Source organism: Zea mays, chromosome 4 (assembly GCF_902167145.1).
Source record: "Zea mays cultivar B73 chromosome 4, Zm-B73-REFERENCE-NAM-5.0, whole genome shotgun sequence".
Lineage (NCBI taxonomy): Eukaryota > Viridiplantae > Streptophyta > Magnoliopsida > Poales > Poaceae > Zea > Zea mays.
In genome coordinates this window covers 3,947,231-3,967,193 of record NC_050099.1, presented here as the reverse complement: position 1 = coordinate 3,967,193, position 19,963 = coordinate 3,947,231, and the positions used below count along the sequence as shown (strand labels likewise).

General features: G+C 40.8%; 1 protein-coding gene across 1 annotated transcript; it reads right to left on the bottom strand.

Annotated features, from left to right (window-relative positions):
- Positions 1–17,095: 17,095 nt before the first annotated feature.
- On the bottom strand, positions 17,096–19,145 carry LOC103652726 (cytochrome P450 71C3). The gene is made up of 3 exons (NM_001319761.1): positions 18,586–19,145; positions 18,048–18,488; positions 17,096–17,923 (listed from the first exon to the last, which is right to left on the bottom strand). Exons 1-3 carry the CDS (start codon positions 19,117–19,119, stop codon positions 17,294–17,296), a joined length of 1,605 nt encoding a protein of 534 aa, NP_001306690.1. The 5' UTR covers positions 19,120–19,145; the 3' UTR covers positions 17,096–17,293.
- Between the last annotated feature and the right edge of the window lie 818 nt (positions 19,146–19,963).

The following is a 19,963-nucleotide window of genomic DNA, read 5'->3' as shown; positions in this document are numbered from 1 at the left end:
ACACATTATATAATTAGTAAACTAAATCATAACTCACACAACAAAGAATAGGTCATAAGATGGTATTATTCAATTCTTAACATAATCAAGTGGCTCGTGGCAATATCTTAAATATGTAGATAACAACATAAATAGCATAAAAAGCCTACATATTACAAGACAACCTTCCTATCCTTCAAACTTTGAAATTGAGTGACAATGTTCTCATCCTTAACTTGCAAGAAGAATTGCCTTTCAATAAAATTAAGTAACTAAGCATCCATTAAAACATTTTTGTTCCATCTTATTTCTTAGCTTGTTTTTAGGAAGTTCGTTGAAGAAAAGATTCTTTCAATATTGACATTTGCAACAAGAAGAACTTGCACCAATATGAGAAGTTTGTAAACAATGTTATACAAAAGAATCGTGTATGTTTTAACAAGCATCATAGACAATTCTACTAGGCTTCTCAAATTTTTGAAGCTTTCATCTCTTCTCACATCTTCAATATAGTGATTTAATTAAAAAGTGAGTTATATCTTCTCTTCAAACTAAAAAATCTTGAGGATAAAACTCAACAAGCTTAACTGGTTTGTTCTCTGCGGTAGCTAGCTACACAGGCTGATAGGCGACAAACTTTCTTCTATGGCTTCACACATGCCGCAGCAAGCACCGAGCAGCGGTGTAGCTGCATGGCCGCAAGCCCGCAACGCCTTGTCGGTGCCGCAGCCCTGCTCTGCTCCTCGTGCCAGCGCCGCGGCACTGTGCCATGTAACTCCTCGCCTAAGCCCACAGGCGGCAGGCCCACGCCGGCCACGCGCAGCCTAGCGTAGCTCTAAGACTAACCTAAGCTAGTCTTTGTGAAGGTATATTCTCGCGTAATCGAAAGTGATGAAAATTAAGAGGACGAAGAGAGAAGATTAATATTAATTCCATGAAACTCAGGTGGCACAGTTTCCTATGATGAACTCAAATGAAACCTATGTTAATATATAGCATTAATCATGTTGAGTGGTGGGGATCAAGCAAATATTTGATGTGACAAGCCTTTACTGTTAGAGAGACACAGGTCCTACTTGAGATCCCAATTACGATGAGAGCAATGTCATCATCCAAGCTACAACATCGCCTTTTTTTGGGAGAGCGATGTCTCCATGACAAGTTTATAAAATTTGAAATTTAATTGAAGCTAACAAACAATATTGGACGTTGACATGATCCATATAAAGTTATAGTTCTCAATACGATCTACAGCTTTGTAGTTGATTGTTTTTGCTTGAAGTCATTTAGTGTCACAAATGTGTTCTCTAAGTTTATAGATTATATGAAATTTAAAATTTAGAATACCTAAACGATCTTGAATGTCCACATAGTTAGTACCAAAGTTGTAGGGGTCGACACCTACATGTTTGTTGTTGACATATTTTTTTTATTTGAAGTAGTATCAAATATTTGATTTGAATTCAAATATTTTGATACTTATTTTTAAAATTTTCAAACAATCCCAGATAGAGATACATCTTATATCTATTGCAGTACTTGACAAGATTTGAAACTTTATAGTTAATTTTTCCTTTAAGTTCATTTAGTAGCAAAAATATATAACATAAGTATAAAATATCTATATATAAAAATAATAAAATATTATACATCTTATTATACCTATTGGAGGTGACTCATGACTGTGCCTCCTTCCCGGCAAAGCGTCATTGGATTGTCCACCAAAATAGTATCGGCTAATAATTGCATGACCTATGGGCTATGGCCTATGGGCTATGGGGCTAGGGATGGATTGGATTCGGAGACAGCAACCTCCATCCCTAAATATAATAATCTCAGATACTTTTCACCTAAAATTTAACTAAATATATAGATCGACAAAAATATTGAATTCTATGACATTAATAATTATAGTATAAAAATATATCTCTTGAAAAATCTAATATATCATGTTTATTTAATATGATAAATATTTTATACATAGTTAGTGAAACTCAAGATAAACACACTGCACTAAATTGATAGCTACAACATGGTCTAGGGTCTCCTTCCAGGATTGTAATAAAAAGACAACCATGGCCCTAATGCGGAGAGAGAATGAGGTTGGAGGATATAGGGTGGAAAATAGGGTTCTCTGACCCACGTTTAGCTCCTTTTAGCACCCCTTGAGCAGCTTATGAGATAATAGGTGTTAAATTTTATCACACCACCATTAACTCTCCTGTTTAGATCACCAAATAGCTAAAAATAGCTAAAAAGCTATTAAAGTTTATCTGTGGGATTAAAACAGGGCCTAAATTCATAGCTACAACATGGCCTCGGGGTCTCTTTCCAGGGTTGTCCCACCACACACTATGTTGTCACAAAATGAGAATCTGCTACATTGCATCGCACAAATTAACAAACAGACCTACAACCTATGACTAGCAATAATTCAAGTAGGATATATTCCATGATCTGAAAAATACTATTATTGGACAGACCATCCCGACCGGTTGGTCATTTCGAGATGAGAATAATCAGCTACACAGTGCAAAATATATAAATAAAGAACTAGCAATAATTCAAGTGGGATTCCATTACTATTATTGGACAGATCGACCATCCCCGACCGGTTGGCGTTGGTCATTATTGCGACTGGTTGTCGGATTCCGGCGATTGAGACCACATAAAATTAAAGTTTTATGTGCCTATCGGAGAGACTATAGACAACGTTGTCACACATGTACGTGGAAAGGCTAGATAGTTATGCAACAACGACAACAATTTGGGCGCACACAGTAAAAATGCAGTGCTATGATGCTATCATAATACCAACTCTAACATCTTGAGTTTAACTAAATTATATCTATGCAAAATAATATGAATATTGATAATACCAATGTGTCATTAGACTTCTTATGTAATATTTTTAATAACAAGCCAAGTTGATATCATCGTGAATACTATTTTCTATAAATTTTATTAAACCAACTTTTAAATAATTCAACAAAAATGGAACTGGACTTGCATACGTGTTAGGAACTTTAGTATCATATATAATTGCGGAGGCATTGTGCTCCATCCGTCGAACCTTGTTTGAGGACCGGTGGGGTGGACGTCGAGATGTCTCACAAGGAAAGAGGACAAACAAAGGTGGTAACATGGTTAAGTTACAATAAGTTTAGGAGTAAATGATCATTTCTTCATATATCTTACTACTCTAGTATCAACCAAATATTTATAGGTCATGCCTTGGGGCATGATAAAATTACAGTTGCCTCGAGACCAACCATGAGGATTCTTACAAATAAGAGGCATTATGGACAACTAATGGTTCATTCTCAACTACCTCAAGATGGTATGGCGCCCAAGGGAAGGCATCATATTACTTTGCATCATGTAATGGTAGATCATATGTCATTCCAAGATTCTGGCATTATGTGGAGAGAACTTGGTGTGTGGCAAGATGTCACTATTATTGGAGGGACCATCTCCAAACAGTTATTCATCAATAGAGTATAGTATAGAATGATTGAGCACGGAATATTCGAGGCATATATATTGATATTTTGATAGGATCCAATGATCCATGTTTGCTTAGTATCATATTCCAAGTAAAAAACATATGAGAATCTCTATACATGCAAATGGTGATGGTCAAACCGCAAGTTGACTAGGCTGCCTACGCTGCAAGCCCACTGTTAGCCCATGCCATGAACCCATATGCCTGAAGCAAGTTTATGAGACTAATACGCATCATCTAGGGGCGCCGCTCCAACATTTCTTAGATGCAGAATAGTCACCACAATAGATTCTGGCATTCTATAGTATTGTAAAACTTTCTCTGCCACGTATCCAATGCATGCATGTATAGCAAGACATATGCTTGCCATTTATTCATCTATAATGGCATCAAAATTGGACATTTCTGGTGGAGAAAAGATTATAAGCAAACTGTCTACCAGCACAATAGAACCACGTGTATGTCTCCAAGATTTGTTTCGAGGTAGATTTTGTACGCTTTCTCCATAGCTAATATAGTTGAATAACATTTCTAGCTTAACATGTTTACTACAATTTGTTTTGATTGTTTTACAGTCTACTAGCCATGATAACATAGTTGAATGTATTATGGGGGATGGCGAGGATGATGAAACCTTACTCAGGTATAAACAAGTACTTTGGTATTTAGCACTTATGCATGTGGTCTCTCATATTGTGTACAACATTGTTGATAATTAGTTTTCACAATTTCTATACTATCTAGTTGAGTTTATTTATGTACGAAGGGGTGAAAGCAGTATGTAACACAAAAAACTCTTGAAACTATTTGTGTAATTTACACCATATCTTAGTTTTGCACTCTTGCTCCCCTCATGTGCTCCCTCTAAAAATTCTTGCTCCTAAATTCTGATGTATCAAATATTTTTGTCATAGAGATACTATAACAGATGTATGAAGTAGATAGATAAGCATACGCAGTGGCGGAGACAGACATAGGGCCACTAGGGCTTGGGCCCTACTCTTGAGTCCAAAAATTACTAGGGGCCCAAATATGTTCTGAAGGAATGAGAGAATTTGTATAATCCGTTCATGGTCATATGTGCCATTATCTATACATTTGCATGATTTAAGATTTTCTAACTGATATAAATATTTGTTAGTTTTATACCGGGCCCTACATTTAGAGAAATCTTGGCTCCGCCACTGAGCATACGACAGCCATCATGCCACGCCAGGAAATACCAATAGTATCGTATAGGGGTGAAAACAGTCATGTACACCAGTTAAGTGTCAGATACAAATAGTACAAATATCCCTTTTTCGGATACATATTTAGATATTTTTATACTCAGGATAGGTACATGTAGTATGGGATAATGCAGCTTCGGATTTGGGTCATATTTAGAGAGAGGACTACCTGGTAAATTCTCGGGTATTTAGGTCATGTAATATGATGCCCAACAGGTACCCAGGTTTCAAGTACATATTTTCCTTTTTCTGTGCAATATTTATATTAAATTATAACTCTTACATATGCACTCGAATGAAAATAAAGTTTATATGAAAACCATAGAGCTAGAAAAGATCTACAACTTTGTAGTACATCACATTTTTTTCTTGAACACATCTTCACCACAAAATTATTGAAATAATGTTTAAATTTATATCAAAGTAACAGACTATACATAACATGTGTAACTCCAATGCTCCATAGATTATTAATGTTGTCATTTGCTTATTTGTTAAGACAAGGTATTGGTGCTTCTAGTAATTTGCTTAGCATATAATATATATGCAAATTATGATGGCAACATATATAAACAAGTATGTCAGCATGTTTAATATGTTCACAATTGATGGTTATTGATATCTTCCGTACTTAAATTCCTATTAGAAGAATAGAATTAGAGCTATAAGTGATGCTTCGAATGCTATGAATTTGAAGAAAGTTATTGTGGTTCGAGAACTTCAAATATGCATTGTATAAACTATTTTTTTTATAAATTTACAACTGTTGTTATGTGTTGTATTAGATTGTTGTGTGTTTAGACATTGTCATCATATTGTGAACCATTATATTTGACTATTGTTGTGTTTAGGAGCATGTAATTAATTTATAGGCAGTTCAACAAGTATATAATATTCATATATATCCATCCGAATAATATTTGTTTTCTATTCGTCAGAATAATACCCGACCCCCGATCGACCCATACCTATACTAATTAAACCCAATCCTGAATCCGAGTAAAAAGATAATTATGACAGGATACGAGATGACCTGCTATCCTTCCATATCCGTCCTGTTTTCACCCTTAATACCAAAAACTGTCACTATACACTATCCCTGAGTAAATGGTACTAACAAGCAGGATTAAAAGCAACGCCGCACGCGTAAGTGGCTGAAACTGGGCCGCCGCCGTGGAATCCCACGAACTGCAGCGCCGTTTGCATTGCATCTATAGAGGCTCCCAGTCCTGGCACACAAGTGGATCTCTCTGGATGAACGTCATGTGGATGTACCTGTTGATGCATGCAGGAGAGAGTTTTTTTTTTGTTTTTGCACGTTCACTTCTCCTTAATTTTGGAAATAACAATGTGGTACAAAGATATATTGCCGGTGATATAGTAAACAGTGTATAACTAGCTAATCTAGCTAAGATGATATGCAATATATATACTTGATCAGGGAAGGTTGGTTCGTTGCAAGGCTAGCTGATTGATGACTAGCAACTAACAAATCGCTAGTTTTTCCCCTGCAGTTATATACTTGCATTGATCTCTCAGAGTGCAATGTGATTCGTAGCTAACAAATTAATAAGTATATGTCGAGATCATCCACACGGAGTCTAAGTGCAATACAAAATTAAGTATATGTCAAGAAGGTTCTGTGAATTTTGATAGAAAAATAAGCGAAAGTTTGTGAGGTGTAGTAGCTGAGTGGTAGGTACGTACGTAGATAAAGAGAGAGAGAAGAGAAGAGAAAGTGTAACCACAAGAGTACAGTCCGCAGAAGAAGAAACCAACAACGAGGCTACGACGACGTTAATTTCTACAGATGCGCCGCGCGCAGCTGGGCAGGACGAGCATGCATATGGTTGTAGGGGTGAAAATGGTCGGAAACAATCGGTAAACACTAAAATCATTTTTGTTTTTATATTTTTTCTCGGAAACGAGATCGAAAACGATAACTCCGGAAACGAAAACGACATCGGTAATTAGTGTCCTCTTGGTCCTTCTTAAGTTCTCGTGCAAATTATGAATATATGTATCAAGAGTAATAACAGGTAAGAAAATATAAATAAGATTTATAAAAGTTTCAAACGATTCTAAACTATATGCTATTAGATAGATATTGATTTTAGGAAAAATAATAAAATTATTTTCATATTTTTCTAAGCTAAGATGAATTTATAAAGATCAGTTCAGATTTAACATTTTCCTGAAAAATACTGAATTTATTACCGACGGTAAAATACCGAATAAAAACGGTAATTTCCAGAAACAGTCGTAAAGAGACCTAAACCGTTTCCGATTCCGAGTTTTTCTATCGATTTCATTTCCGTATTTTCGATAGCTGTTTAAGTTTAGATCCTAAATTCCGGTAAAACTTCGAAAAACGATTTCTGGTATCCGAAAATTATCATTTCTGTTTTCACGCCTATATGGTTGGTAATTGCATGTGTGTTTTCTACTTGCAACTACTACCACATTGTTCAATGCTCTCAGATCTACTGCACAGCTAGCTGCGTGTGATGCATGCAAAATACACGTACGACAGCAGTGCGTTGTTGGATGCGATGCATGAGTAGCAGAAACATCCACGTCAAGACGTGACACCTGTGACGACGCAGCTAGCGAGCGCAGTAGAGTACAGTGCCCAAATTAAACGAGGACGGATCGGGGAAGACACACGGACAATGGGCGAGTTGGTATCATATGAGACGACGACAGGCAGCAAACCAACAAGATGGTGGGTCATCGTAATGCAGAGAGATAGGACGATACCACATGATGCTGTCTCAAGATAGGACACGTACTGCTCCTAGATTGGCTGCTTGCTGCCCTCTATCATGCATGCACAGCTGGCTGATTTACGTAAAGCAAGTACTTCGGGGGTGTTTGTTTGGGATTATAATCCACCTAGATTATATAATCCAACAATTTTTGAACTAACTCTTAGTTCAAAAGTTGTTAGATTATATAATCTGGATAGATTATAATCTCAAACAAACACCCCCTTCACTAGTACTTCCCTGCTTGCTTGTCGCCAATCTTATACTGTAGAAAAGTTTGACCATCATCTGTTATTTCCCTTCAGATCGAACAAGTCTTAAATACCTTGAAAGTAATTCAATAATACGAATGAAGAAATCGTATATACAAAAACATGAAGTCACAAAAAAAGAATCCGCCATAAAAGATGGAGATTCACCATCTGCACCTGCTCATTCAGTTATTCTATTTGGAGAAATAAGGGCTACAATCTTCAGACAGAGGGTCACTTATACTTGCTTCGATAAACTACATGTCATCTCATAATCCGGAATACCCTCTTATGGAGAGCTAGATTGTGTAGCCGAGTTTATATATTTACTTAGCTAAATTAGCAACTTATCGATTGATCTGTTGTAGCTTTTAGAATCCACTCTAACCAAACTATGTTAATTATAGAATACTACCTACGTACTACATCCTTCAAAAAATCGGATTGTCCTTATACTTGCTCTCTCATTCCTGGGAGTCCTTCAAGGGTATCAGTTTTCTTTCGTGCTTCCCCCAGCCCATACATATGCTGGCACATGACGTTTAATAGGATTAATAGAATACTCATACCAAGAATCATTGGGTTAAGCATGCTTGGCGGTGTGTATTTTGACGCGTCGGACGCCTTGGCGTGACTAAAAGAGTTTAAAAAAACATGTGCCTCTATTTTTAAAGTAAATGTTAGAAGAAGGATTAAAAGATTTTTAAAAAACAAACAAACAATGATGTGCATCACAAAGGCTAGCAATTGGACTCCATATTGTTATGCCACTTGCCACAAATTAGATGTAAGTCAGTGCTGAGGAAATATGAAACGAAACAAGCATATAGTCTTTGCGAATAACATATATTAGTTTACCAGACTATCCACCCGCCCTACAGTCCTAACTTCCGACTCTCCCCGGGCCCTACGTCGTCTCGCCCCATAGGATTGCGCATTTTGAACTCAGTAGTTTATGCCCTACTAGTTTATAGAATGTGGATTCTCAATTTCTTAAAAACAAGAAGCTAGTCTCCTCTAGCTAAAGGTAGTTTATGAAAACTGAGGTGGTTCCAAACAACATTAGCCAATTTTTCATAAACTAGTCTTTAGAAACTGAAGATATATAGAAACTGGATTCTTAAAAACTAGATTACTTCCCGACAGAGACTCAATGTGAGACGGGTTTTAGGTTAGCCTCAGAAATAAATTAGGCTATCTGAAATTGATTGGTTTCCGGTTGTGATGGTGCTAGATTTGGCATCAATCAGTGCATGCGGACACATCCTACCTGCGTGACGCAGACACTTGCATGCGGATCAGCAAGCAGAGTGCTGCAGGCAAGTTGTTGGCTTCATATAACTATTGACAGGCAACAAAGCAACAAGACACACATGTGTATAAATGCAAAATTTGATAGCAATACGTTGTTGGATGTGATGCGTAGCAGAAACATCCACATCAGGATGTGACTAGAATGCACAATAGTAAATAGAGAAATTTCCAATGGGTTATGCCGTCGGAAATAAGGCTTATCTCGTCGAACATAGATTATTTTCGATGGTTTATGCATTATTTCCGAAGGCATTCGTTCGTCGGTTGTAAAAGGTCGGAAATAAGCTTATTTCTGAAGGCCACCGTCATAAATAGCTTACGTCCAACGACAGTTATTGATCCTCGACGTCAAAACTAGTTAACGATCCTAACGACATCGAGTGGGCTTGAAAAACTTATTTGTGAGGGTTATTGAGCAGGCTGTCGAAAAACTTCTTTGCCAAGTGCAAAACACTCGGCATAAATAGACGCTTGGTAAAGTAGGCTTTGTCGAGTGTCAAGCTCTCGACGAAGTAGGCTTTATTGAGCCCTCTTTGCCGAGTACCACACTCGACAAAGAGTTTGTCGAGTGTTTTCGAGGTTTTGCCGAGAGCTTGCAGCACAAGACAAAGCAGACGTACTGTTCCGGTAGTGTTTGTTTTTTGTTTTCGTGGTTCCCCTAGCACATGCATATGGCACATATCCTTTAATAGGATTCATATAATACTCTTATCAGGAATCATTCGGTTAAGCATGCTTGGCGGTGTTATTTTGACACGTCGGACGCCTTGGCGTGACTAAAAGAGTTTTAAAAAAAATATGTGCCTCTATTTTTAAAGTAAATGTTAAAGGAAGGATTAAAAGATTTTAAAAAACAAACAAACAATGATGTGCTATGCGAGATGTCGTCCTCCTACATGTATGCATGTTGTCAACAATATCAATGCAAAAATTGACAGCAATACGTTGTTGGATGCGATGAGTAGCAGAAACATCCACATCAGGATGTGACTAGAATGCACAATAGTAAATAGAGAAATTTCTAATGACTTATCTCGTTGAACATAAAAATTTTTCGATGGTTTATGCATTATTTCCGGATGCATTCGTCCGTCGGTTGTAAAATGTCGATCGCCGTCATAAATAGCTTACGTCCAACGATAGTTAGTGATCCTCGACATCAAAACTAGTTAACGATCTTGACGACATCGAGTGGGCTCGACAAACTTATTTCTGAGGACTACTGAGTAGGCCGTCGAAAAAAATAATAGCAAGGAGGTCAAATCGTTCCCTGCTTTTTGTTTATTCCACAATTCAAAACATATCACATTTTATACACATCACATTAGCCAAAAATATCAACACATACATCCACATCCACATACAAAACAATCCACATCCACATTTGCATACAAATCAATTCTCATTTGCATGGACTGCAATTTTCTAATTCATTCATTTCTAACACACACACACATGTGCATATTATCAAATACCTGTTATGGACGAAGCCAAGGAAATTGTGTCGGAGGTGATGGAGGCGCAACGGTGCAAATGTCGTAGGCGGCATCACAAAGGCTGGCAATTGGACACCATATTGTTATGCCACTTGCCACAAATTAGATGTAAGTCACTGTTAAGGAAATATGAAACGAAACAAGCATGTAGTCTTTGCGAATAACATATATTAGTTTACCAGACTATCCGCCAGCCCTAGAGTCCCAACTTCCTGACTCTCCCCCGCCCCTGCGTCGTCTCGCCCCATAGGACTGTGCATTTTGAACTCAGTAGTTTATACCCTACTAGTTTATAGAATGTGGATTCTCAATTTCTTAAAAAAACAATAAGCTAGTCTCCTCTAGCTAAAGGTAGTTTATGAAAACTGACGTGGTTCCAAACAACATTAGCCACTTTTCATAAACTAGTCTTTAGAAACTGAAGATATATAGAAACTGAATTCTTAAAAACTAGATTGCTTCCAGATAGAGACTCAATGTCAGACGGGTTTTAGGTTAGCCTCAGAAATAAATTAGGCTATCTGAAATTGATTGGTTTCCTATTGTGATGGTGCTAGATTTGGCATCAATCAGTGCATGCGGACACATCCTACCTATGTGACGCAGACACTTGCACGCGGATCAGCAAGCACAGTGCTGCAGGCAAGTTGTTGGCATCATATAACTATTGACGGGCAACAAAGCAACAAGACACACATGTGTATAAATGCAAAATTTGACAGCAATACATTGTTGGATGCGATGCGTAGCAGAAACATCCACACCACGATGTGACTAGAATGCACAATAGTAAATAGAGAAATTTCCAATGGCTTATGCCGTTGGAAATAAGGCTTATCTCGTCGAACATAGATTATTTTCGATGGTTTATGCATTATTTCCGAAGGCATTCGTCCGTCTGTTGTAAAAGGTCGGAAATAAGCTTATTTCCGATGGTCGCCGTCATAAATAGCTTACGTCCATCGACAGTTAGTGATCCTCGACGTTAAAACTAGTTAACGATCCTGACGACATCCAGTGGGCTCAACAAACTTATTTCAGAGGGCTATTGAGCACGCTGTCGAAAAAAATAATAGCAAGGAGGTCAAATCCTTCCCTGCTTTTTGTTTATTACACAATTCAAAAAATATCACAATTTATACACATCACATTAGCCCAAAATATCAACACATACATACACTACCGGAATCCGAGGCTTTGCCGAGTGTTGGATTCTTTGCCGAGTGCCTTTTGTCGGGCTATCTGAAATTGATTGGTTTCCTGTACGTACGTTGTGATGGTGCTAGATCTGGCATCAGTGTAATCAGCGCATGCGGACACATGCATCCTACCTGAGTGACGCATACTCTTGCACGCGGATCAGCACAGTGCTGCAGGCAAGTTGTTGGCATCATATAACTATTGACAGGCAACAAAGCAACAAGACACACATGTGTATAAATGCAAAATTTGACAGCAATACGTTGTTGGATGCGATGCGTAGCAGAAACATCCACATCAGGATGTGACTAGAATGCACAATAGTAAATAGAGAAATTTCCAATGGCTTATGCCGTCGGAAATAAGGCTTATCTCGTCGAACATAGATTATTTTCGATGGTTTATGCATTATTTCTGAAGGCATTCGTCCGTCGGTTGTAAAAGGTCGGAAATAAGCTTATTTCTGAAGGCCACCGTCATAAATAGCTTACATCCAACAACAGTTATTGATCCTCGACGTCAAAACTAGTTAACGATCTTGACGACATCGAGTGGGCTCGACAAACTTATTTCTGAGGGCTACTGAGCAGGCCGTCGAAAAAAATAATAGCAAGGAGGTCAAATCCTTCGCTGTTTTTTGTTTATTCCACAATTCAAAAAATATCATAGTTTATACACATCACATTAGCCCAAAATATCAACACATACATCCACATTTTCATACAAATCAATTATGAAATATCAACACATACAAATCAACACATAATAGTTTATAGAATGTGGATTCTCGATTTCTTAAAAACCAAGAAGCTAGTCTCCTCTAGCTAAAGGTAGTTTATGAAAACTGAGGTGGTTTCAAATACCATTAACCATTTTTTTTCATAAACTAGTCTTTAGAAGCTGAAGATATATAGAAACTGAATTTTTAAAAACTAGATTGAGACTCAATGTCAGACGGGTTTTAGGTCAGCCGTCAGAAATAAATTAGGCTATCTGAAATTGATTGGATTCCTCAGCGTTGTGATGGTGCTAGATCTGGCATCAATATAATCAGCGCATGCGGACACATATATGCATCCTACCTGCGTGACGCAGACTCTTGCACTTGCACGCGGATCAGCACAATGCTGCAGGCAAGTTGTTGGCATCATATAACTATTGACAGGCAACAAAGCAACAAGACTGTGGGTCCTGTGCAGGGATAAGACACCACATGATCCTGTCGCGGATATGCATGCACGGTCCACCACCAATAATATCGGAGAGAGGGAGCCTCGTGACCACCTGCATTATTCCAGTACGATAGATCATCGACAGATGTGTCGTGTTCTTTGGCACACACACGCACACACACGACGAGCTAGCAGGTGTTGCTGCACATTCACATGGCACACAAGATAGGTCATGCATGGATCGATGGCCAATAATTTTAGCAGATTGGGCGGCACAGTACGCGCCATGCATGCATGTTTGGCTAGCTGTCGGATATGCAGCACGCACGCCAATCGATCACAGGGCCATCGTCGTCCCGTGATGGCGATATATGTACGACGACACGCCAGCATTGCATTTTTCACACCGTACACGTACCGTCGTGGTGGATCCGGCCGGCGGCGGATATGATCTGCTGTTGTGTACTGTGTGCTCCACTAGCTAGCTAGCTAGCAAGAGGCAAGAGGCAAGAGACAAGCGTGCATGGACGACGTGAGGACGGATCACACATGCAATAATGCATGCGCGTACAGAAGCTTTGATGTGATGTGATTGATTGATTGATTGATTGGCACAGGCAGGCAGGGCAGGGCAGGGCAGGTGGCCACACGTACGTACGTGAGCCGCTAGAGACCGTGCAGATTTCTGCACCAACCGCGCGCCAATGCATGCATGGCGCGCGCTCCCTCAGCAGCTGGCCTCTGCTCGATTCAGATCCGGCATGCAGCAGTCAGCATGGCGCGCGATCACAGGTGTTGCTTGCTGCACATCCACGTGCGTGCATGCATGCCATCGCTGTTGCTACGTACTATACACAAGGTACTCCCTCCAGTGCAGTAAAGGTAGTCGTTTAGTACATAATTGTGCATACCAAGGAGTGGTTAATTATCATAAAGTTTTCCCTGTTTGCCCCTATTAAATAGAGATATGGGTGCATTAATGTCACTAAAACAATCAGACTTGATTGGTTGCTGCAGCAGCTCCAAGGTATTCTAGACTAGAGGTCTCAAGTTCGATTCCTCTTAAATGCATCTTTTTTTGTGCAATTACTAGGGGCAACAACGTCCAAATCCCAGACCCACGCGCGCTATGACTTCTTTTTGTGCACGCTCGGTCACGCGCAGGATGACTTCTTTTACTGCACCGGAGGGAGTAGGTAGCTAGGTGACAGGGGGCAGGGGCAGGGGCAGAGGCGGTCCACCAATATTCAATGATGAGATATACGACACGTCAATAATGCACGCACGCAAACAGAGCTTTGATGTGTGATTGATTGGCAGGCCACAGAGAGTGCAAATTTTCGTGGTCATGCAATGTCGCTGCTGCGTCTGAATTAACAACCGCCAATGGCGCGCTCGCTCTATCACTCGCTCTGTCAAGAAATGGAAACTAGCGCCAGAGCGCAGAGGTTACTAGCTAGCTGCTCCTCCATTCATCAGATCCGCGCAGTCACATCAGCAATGGTCGCTGTTTCATGATTGCGCATGGCACAGACGTATTGCTAGACAAGCGCTGTTTTGTCCTACGCACGCACTGCACGTGGATCCATATGTATGCATGGAATAAAGTTCATTTGTCCGTGCCACCCCGAACCGAACAAAAACTCGGTTGTTTGTTTGTTTTCTATTCATCAAATACATACCTATCTAGAGAGTGAGACATATGGACATTATTTCTCACAAAAACTTATAGTGTGTTTGGTTTGAGGAACGAAGTGATCCATCTTCTTCTCACTCCTCACTTTTTTTTATTTGATTTGTGGAATAGAATAAGTTGATTCATCACCACCTCATTCCTCATAAGCTAATAATTAGTATATACATAAGGAGTGGGTTGATTCCACCAACATTGATGGAACAAACTTATGATACATCGATCACCTCATGAAGTATAGAGTGACTCCACAAACCAAACACACCATTAGTGAAACATGACACTTTTTAGACCTACAATTTCATATATTTTAGGTAAGAGGTAATATAGGGGGTGTTTGGTTTGAGTGATCACTCCATCCAAAATATGGTGGTGCATCATGGGTCCATTCCTTAAATTTGGTGGGATGACCTCATTCCTCGTATTAGTACTAACTAACTAACTATAAGGAATGAGGTGATGATGGATCAACTCATTCCATTCCACAAACCAAATAAAAAAAGTGAGGAGTGAGAAGATGATGGACTAGCTCATTCCTCAAACCAAACAGCCTAATAGTACTCCTTCCGTCCCTACGTAAATTAATTTCTAGAGTTGTCTTGTTATAAGCTAGTTTCGTTCAACTTGCGAGATAAACTTAGTTGAGTATTAAAACATCGTGTTCACACCATAAAATTTTCACAAAATTAATTGAATTTTTATTGAAAATGATTAAGAATGATAATATGATAATTTGTGTGCAACGGTATAGCTAGAATTATTTGTGGTCCCAGCTTAGAAGTTGTACCTTAAAATTCAAACGTCGCATTCACACCTTAAAATTTTCACAGAGTTATTTGATTTTATTGGAAATGAGTAAGAATGAGAATCTGCTAGTTTGTGTGCAACGGTGTAGCAATTCATCTGCGGGTCCCACCTTAGAAGCCCGACCTTAAATTAAAACATGATGTTCACACCTTAAAATTTTCACAAAATTAATTGATTTTTTTTTGAAAATGAGTAAGAACGATAATATGCCAATTTGTGTGGAACAGTGTAGCTAGATTTATCTATGTCTCACCTTAAACATCGGACCTTAAAATTAAAATGTCGCGTTCACACCTTAAATTTGCGATGGGTTAGGGTGGGTCGGAGGGCTAAGCTCGACTATGGGGCCTTGTCCTATTGGAGGGTCCTGAGTGAGAGTGAGACACTAGTAGAAAACGGCTCAAAGCCTGTGGGATGATATATTTTTATAGACGAATTCAGTTATCAACCGTCTGTGCTATTTTTAGTGGCGGTACATTAAGAAAAATCGCTACTAGAAATCGTATTTATACAAGCTATTTCTTAAAAAAACGGTCTGTAGAAATCCATGATTTCTAGTGGCGGGTTTTTAAGGAACCACCACTAGAAATCATTTTTATCCTTCATTTTTCGGGTTTTTTCAAACGACTTCATGTGATGAAATCAACAAAATAAAAGTTGTAGATCTTTAAAAGCTATGAAACTTTGTAGTTGACAACTTTTTTATTTGAACTTATTTCGGTTCTCGAAAATTGCATCTAAATTTGTCAAATTTAAATTTTAAATTTTGCAAACGACCTCGGATGAAAAAAGTGTCAAAATGAAAGTTGTAGAACTTCAAAAGTTATTCAACTTTGTAGTCGACAAGTTTTTTATTTAAATTTGTTTACAGTCTCAAACAAGCAATTTACACTCTGTTAGTTGTAATATGTGAACAACAAAACTACAAACTAGACACAAAGCATGCCATAGACGGAGTGGTAGAGGAAGGTACACGCGAGGATGAGGTCGGGGGTTCCATTACTAATAACCGTGTAGCGCGTGAACTTTACGCGAAAAATACGTATGAGGGTGAGGTCGGGGGTTCGATTACTAACAACCGCGTAGCGCGGGGTTTTCGATGGAGACAGGTGGGGTGGGCTGAGGCCTGTAGCCTGAAATTATTTTTTTTTGTTGTTTTTAAGACAACGACTAATATGCAAGCAATCATTATGTGCAAACGTGCAAACAGGTTTCTTGGTCCATTAGATCTAGATCTAACCATATGCCATATTTAGCATTTAAATCCTCCACCACCACCTCATGTAGCTTTATAAAAAAAATTCTAAAACAAACCATGATTATACATACGGTTGGATCTAGATCTAACGAACCAAGAGAGTTGCTTACACGTTTGCACCTAATAAGTGTTTGTATATTAGTCATTGTCGTTTTTAAAACCCGTTTAATGTTTCTGAAAATAATTTTTACTGTCGGTTTTATTACGTCGACCGTAAGTGGAAATCGATTTCCACTAGCGATTTTCTTACCTCAACCGCCAGTGGAAATCGATTTTCACTGACTGTCCTCAGTTAACCACCTGTAAAAATGATGATTTTTATTGGCCCCTACCACCGACGGTTCTAAGAAACGTCAGTGAAAATAGTTTCACAACCGTTACTATAGAGCTTCTGTGTATACCGGTGAGAGAGTATGACATGCATTCATCGTGGTGAAAAAGGAAATTTTCACTTTAGAGATACAATTCCTTGGACCTGTCTCGAATGCACATAATGTGAATCCATTACAACTCAACAAACGTGCTTATTATTTTACTACACCCCACGCAATTATTACTGCCACACGTCTAAGACTCATGCATTCTTGGATAGGAGGCGGCGGCGGCACAGTAACTAGCTAGCTAGACGGCCCTAGGAACAAGGTAGAGCGGCTCGTTCCTGCGAAGCATCAGCCCGAACGTCTCGTCCATGCTCACCTTCCCGCCACCGTCTTCCTTCTCATTGGGGACCTCCCAGTCGAAATGGTACATGAGGTTGGCGAGCATGATCTCCATGGTCGCGAGCGCGAAGTTGGCCCCGGGGCAGATCCGGCGCCCAGACCCGAACGGCAGGTACCTGAAGTCCTGGCCGCTGTAGCTGTTGGACTTGTCCCAGCCGTCCCGCATGAACCTCTCCGGCATGAACTCCTCGGGCTTCTCCCAGACCGCCGGGTCTCTGCCGATGGCCCAGCCGTTCACGAGGACGCGCGTGTTGGCGGGGATGTGGTACCCGTCGATCTGGCAGTCGGCGGTGGAGTAGTGCGGCAGCAGCAGGGGCCCCGGTGGGTGCAGCCGCAGCGCTTCCTTCATGGACGCCTTTAGGTACGGCAGGCTGCTCAGGTCGTCCTCCCTGATCATGTCCAGCTTCTTCTCCGCTCCGTACGCCCGTACCTCCGCTTGCAGCTTCTTCATGACGCGCCTGTGGTTCATGAGCTCGGCCATGGCGGACTCCAGCACCAGATATGAGGTCTCGATGGCTGCCTCGAACACGTTCTGTTTTGTCAAGCCGGCCGGCCACATGGAAAGGAAGTTAATTACGTTGAGAGCCTCAGCCTATATATATGCATGGATTCTAGCCCAAAATAATAATGAGGAGGACGACGATGGAATCGATTACCATGAGGAGGGACTTGACGTTATCCATGGTGAAGCCGTACTCCTCGTATCTGGAGAGGAAGATGTCGATGAAGTCGTCCGACTCCTTCTCCTTGTCGCCGGACAGCTTCCTCATCTCCACGTGCTCGTGGATCACCTCCTCCAGCAGGGCGTCCCAGCGCTTGAGGTGGCGCGTGACCTTCCAGCACACGAGCCTGAAGAGCAGGTCCGTCAGCGGCCACCGCGGGATGTAGTACTCCAGGTTGAACCCCACCAGGAGGTCCACGTTGGTCATGGTCATCTCCCTGAACAGCGTGTTCCGGCCTTTCTTCCGGTGCGTCGAGCCCAGCACCGACCGGCTCACCACGTCGTTGGTGTACGCCGCCAGCACCTCGCTCATGTCCACGGCCGTCGACGGCGACTTGGCGGCCGCCTCGCGGAGGTTGTCCACGACGAGGCACACCTGCGCGTATAATTAATTCATGCAGGATTATTCCTTTAATTTTCTTGGAGGACGGAGGATTAATATTCCTTTAATTTTCGTTTCATCAATTTATTACCTCTTCCTCGCGGCCATGGCGGAAGGAGTAGACCTTCTTGTTGCTGAGCAGGTGCGTGTTCATCAGCTTCCTGGTCTGCTGCCAGTATTCGCCGAGCGGCGAGAAGGCCACGTCGCAGGTGTTGTAGCGGAGGATGTGGGAGGCCATGGACCACGGCCGGGACGCGAAGATGTGGTCGTGGGTGCGCATCACGGCCTCGGCGGCGCTGGGCGACGACACGATCAGGGTGGGCACGGCGCCGGCGCGGAGGAACAGGAACCCGTTGTGCCCGTACTTGGCCACCAGCTCCTGGAGCGAGATGTGGGTCTGGGGCCCGATGTGGTGTAGGTGCCCCACGATGGGGAGGGTGCCCGGCGGCGAGGGAGGGAGCGGCGGCTTGCCCCTACCGGACGACGACGTGCTCTTGGCGAGGGACGCTAGCAGCAGTAGTACGGTGGGTACGGCGATGAGCAGCAGCGTCAGCGTCTGCGTGGACGACCACGCGCCATGGCCGACGGCCTGCTGCAGGTACTCGTAGGCTGCCTGGAGTGCCATTGTCGAGGGATCTGATCGGGAGGGATGCTTGGGATCCTTCCTACTTCTCTGTATATATAATATCAGCACGTACGGGCTCACGCATCATGCGATTCATATCCGAACCATTTACAGTGGCAAGACAATTTGAGTTTTACCGAGTTGTTAATTTAATTAATTTTCGCCCATGGCTTTGTGATTGAGAACTACTATGCAAGTAGGAGTATTCAGTTCAACTCGTTAGTTGGTGCATCAACTCGCTTGTACACCGTGGGTGGGCTCATCACTGCCGATTTTTTAAGAGGTAGAATGAGAGCTGGCGCTAAGGAGGTTTTTAGAACACCCAAAATCATGCCAAAAGAACAGGAAAAAAATAATACCCGAGAAAACCCAATAGACAACTACAAGTCACATGAAAAACGTTGCGCCTCGCAGTCACCCGCATTTGAACTCAATACATCAAACTTCGCTCGTTCCCTGACCACTCACCCAAAACTGGTTTGGTTTGGTGACGATGGAATTTGAAAGGGATCTATGCTTGGGGAAAAAATCAATTGCGATTCAATTTTTAATAGCAAGATTTACTCCTCTATGGATCCCTCCAATTCCCTTTGTTATCAAACCAGCACTAAAACACCTCTAGCTTCATTCATGTGCTTTTCTCCTTACTACTGCACCCATAAGACAATTGCGTCCAATATTATGAATATCCGTTCTGACCATTTTATTTTTATCTGGTTTTAAATAAGTATTTAAAATCCTAAATAAATTAATATGAAAAAGATGTCAGCTATAAATTAGTTTTATAACTTTATGAGATCTACAACTTTTCTTTTGGTTATTTGTCCATCTAAGATCGTTCGAA

Excerpts from the sequence above, each read along its gene's own strand:
- LOC103652726 (NM_001319761.1), bottom strand. The coding sequence starts at position 19,119 with ATGGCACTCCAGGCAGCCTACGAGTACCTGCAGCAGGCCGTCGGCCAT. Across the intron at positions 18,489-18,585 it reads GCCATGGCCGCGAGGAAGAG|GTGTGCCTCGTCGTGGACAA; the intron begins GTAATAAATTGA and ends TTATACGCGCAG. Across the intron at positions 17,924-18,047 it reads ACGTCAAGTCCCTCCTCATG|AACGTGTTCGAGGCAGCCAT; the intron begins GTAATCGATTCC and ends TTGACAAAACAG.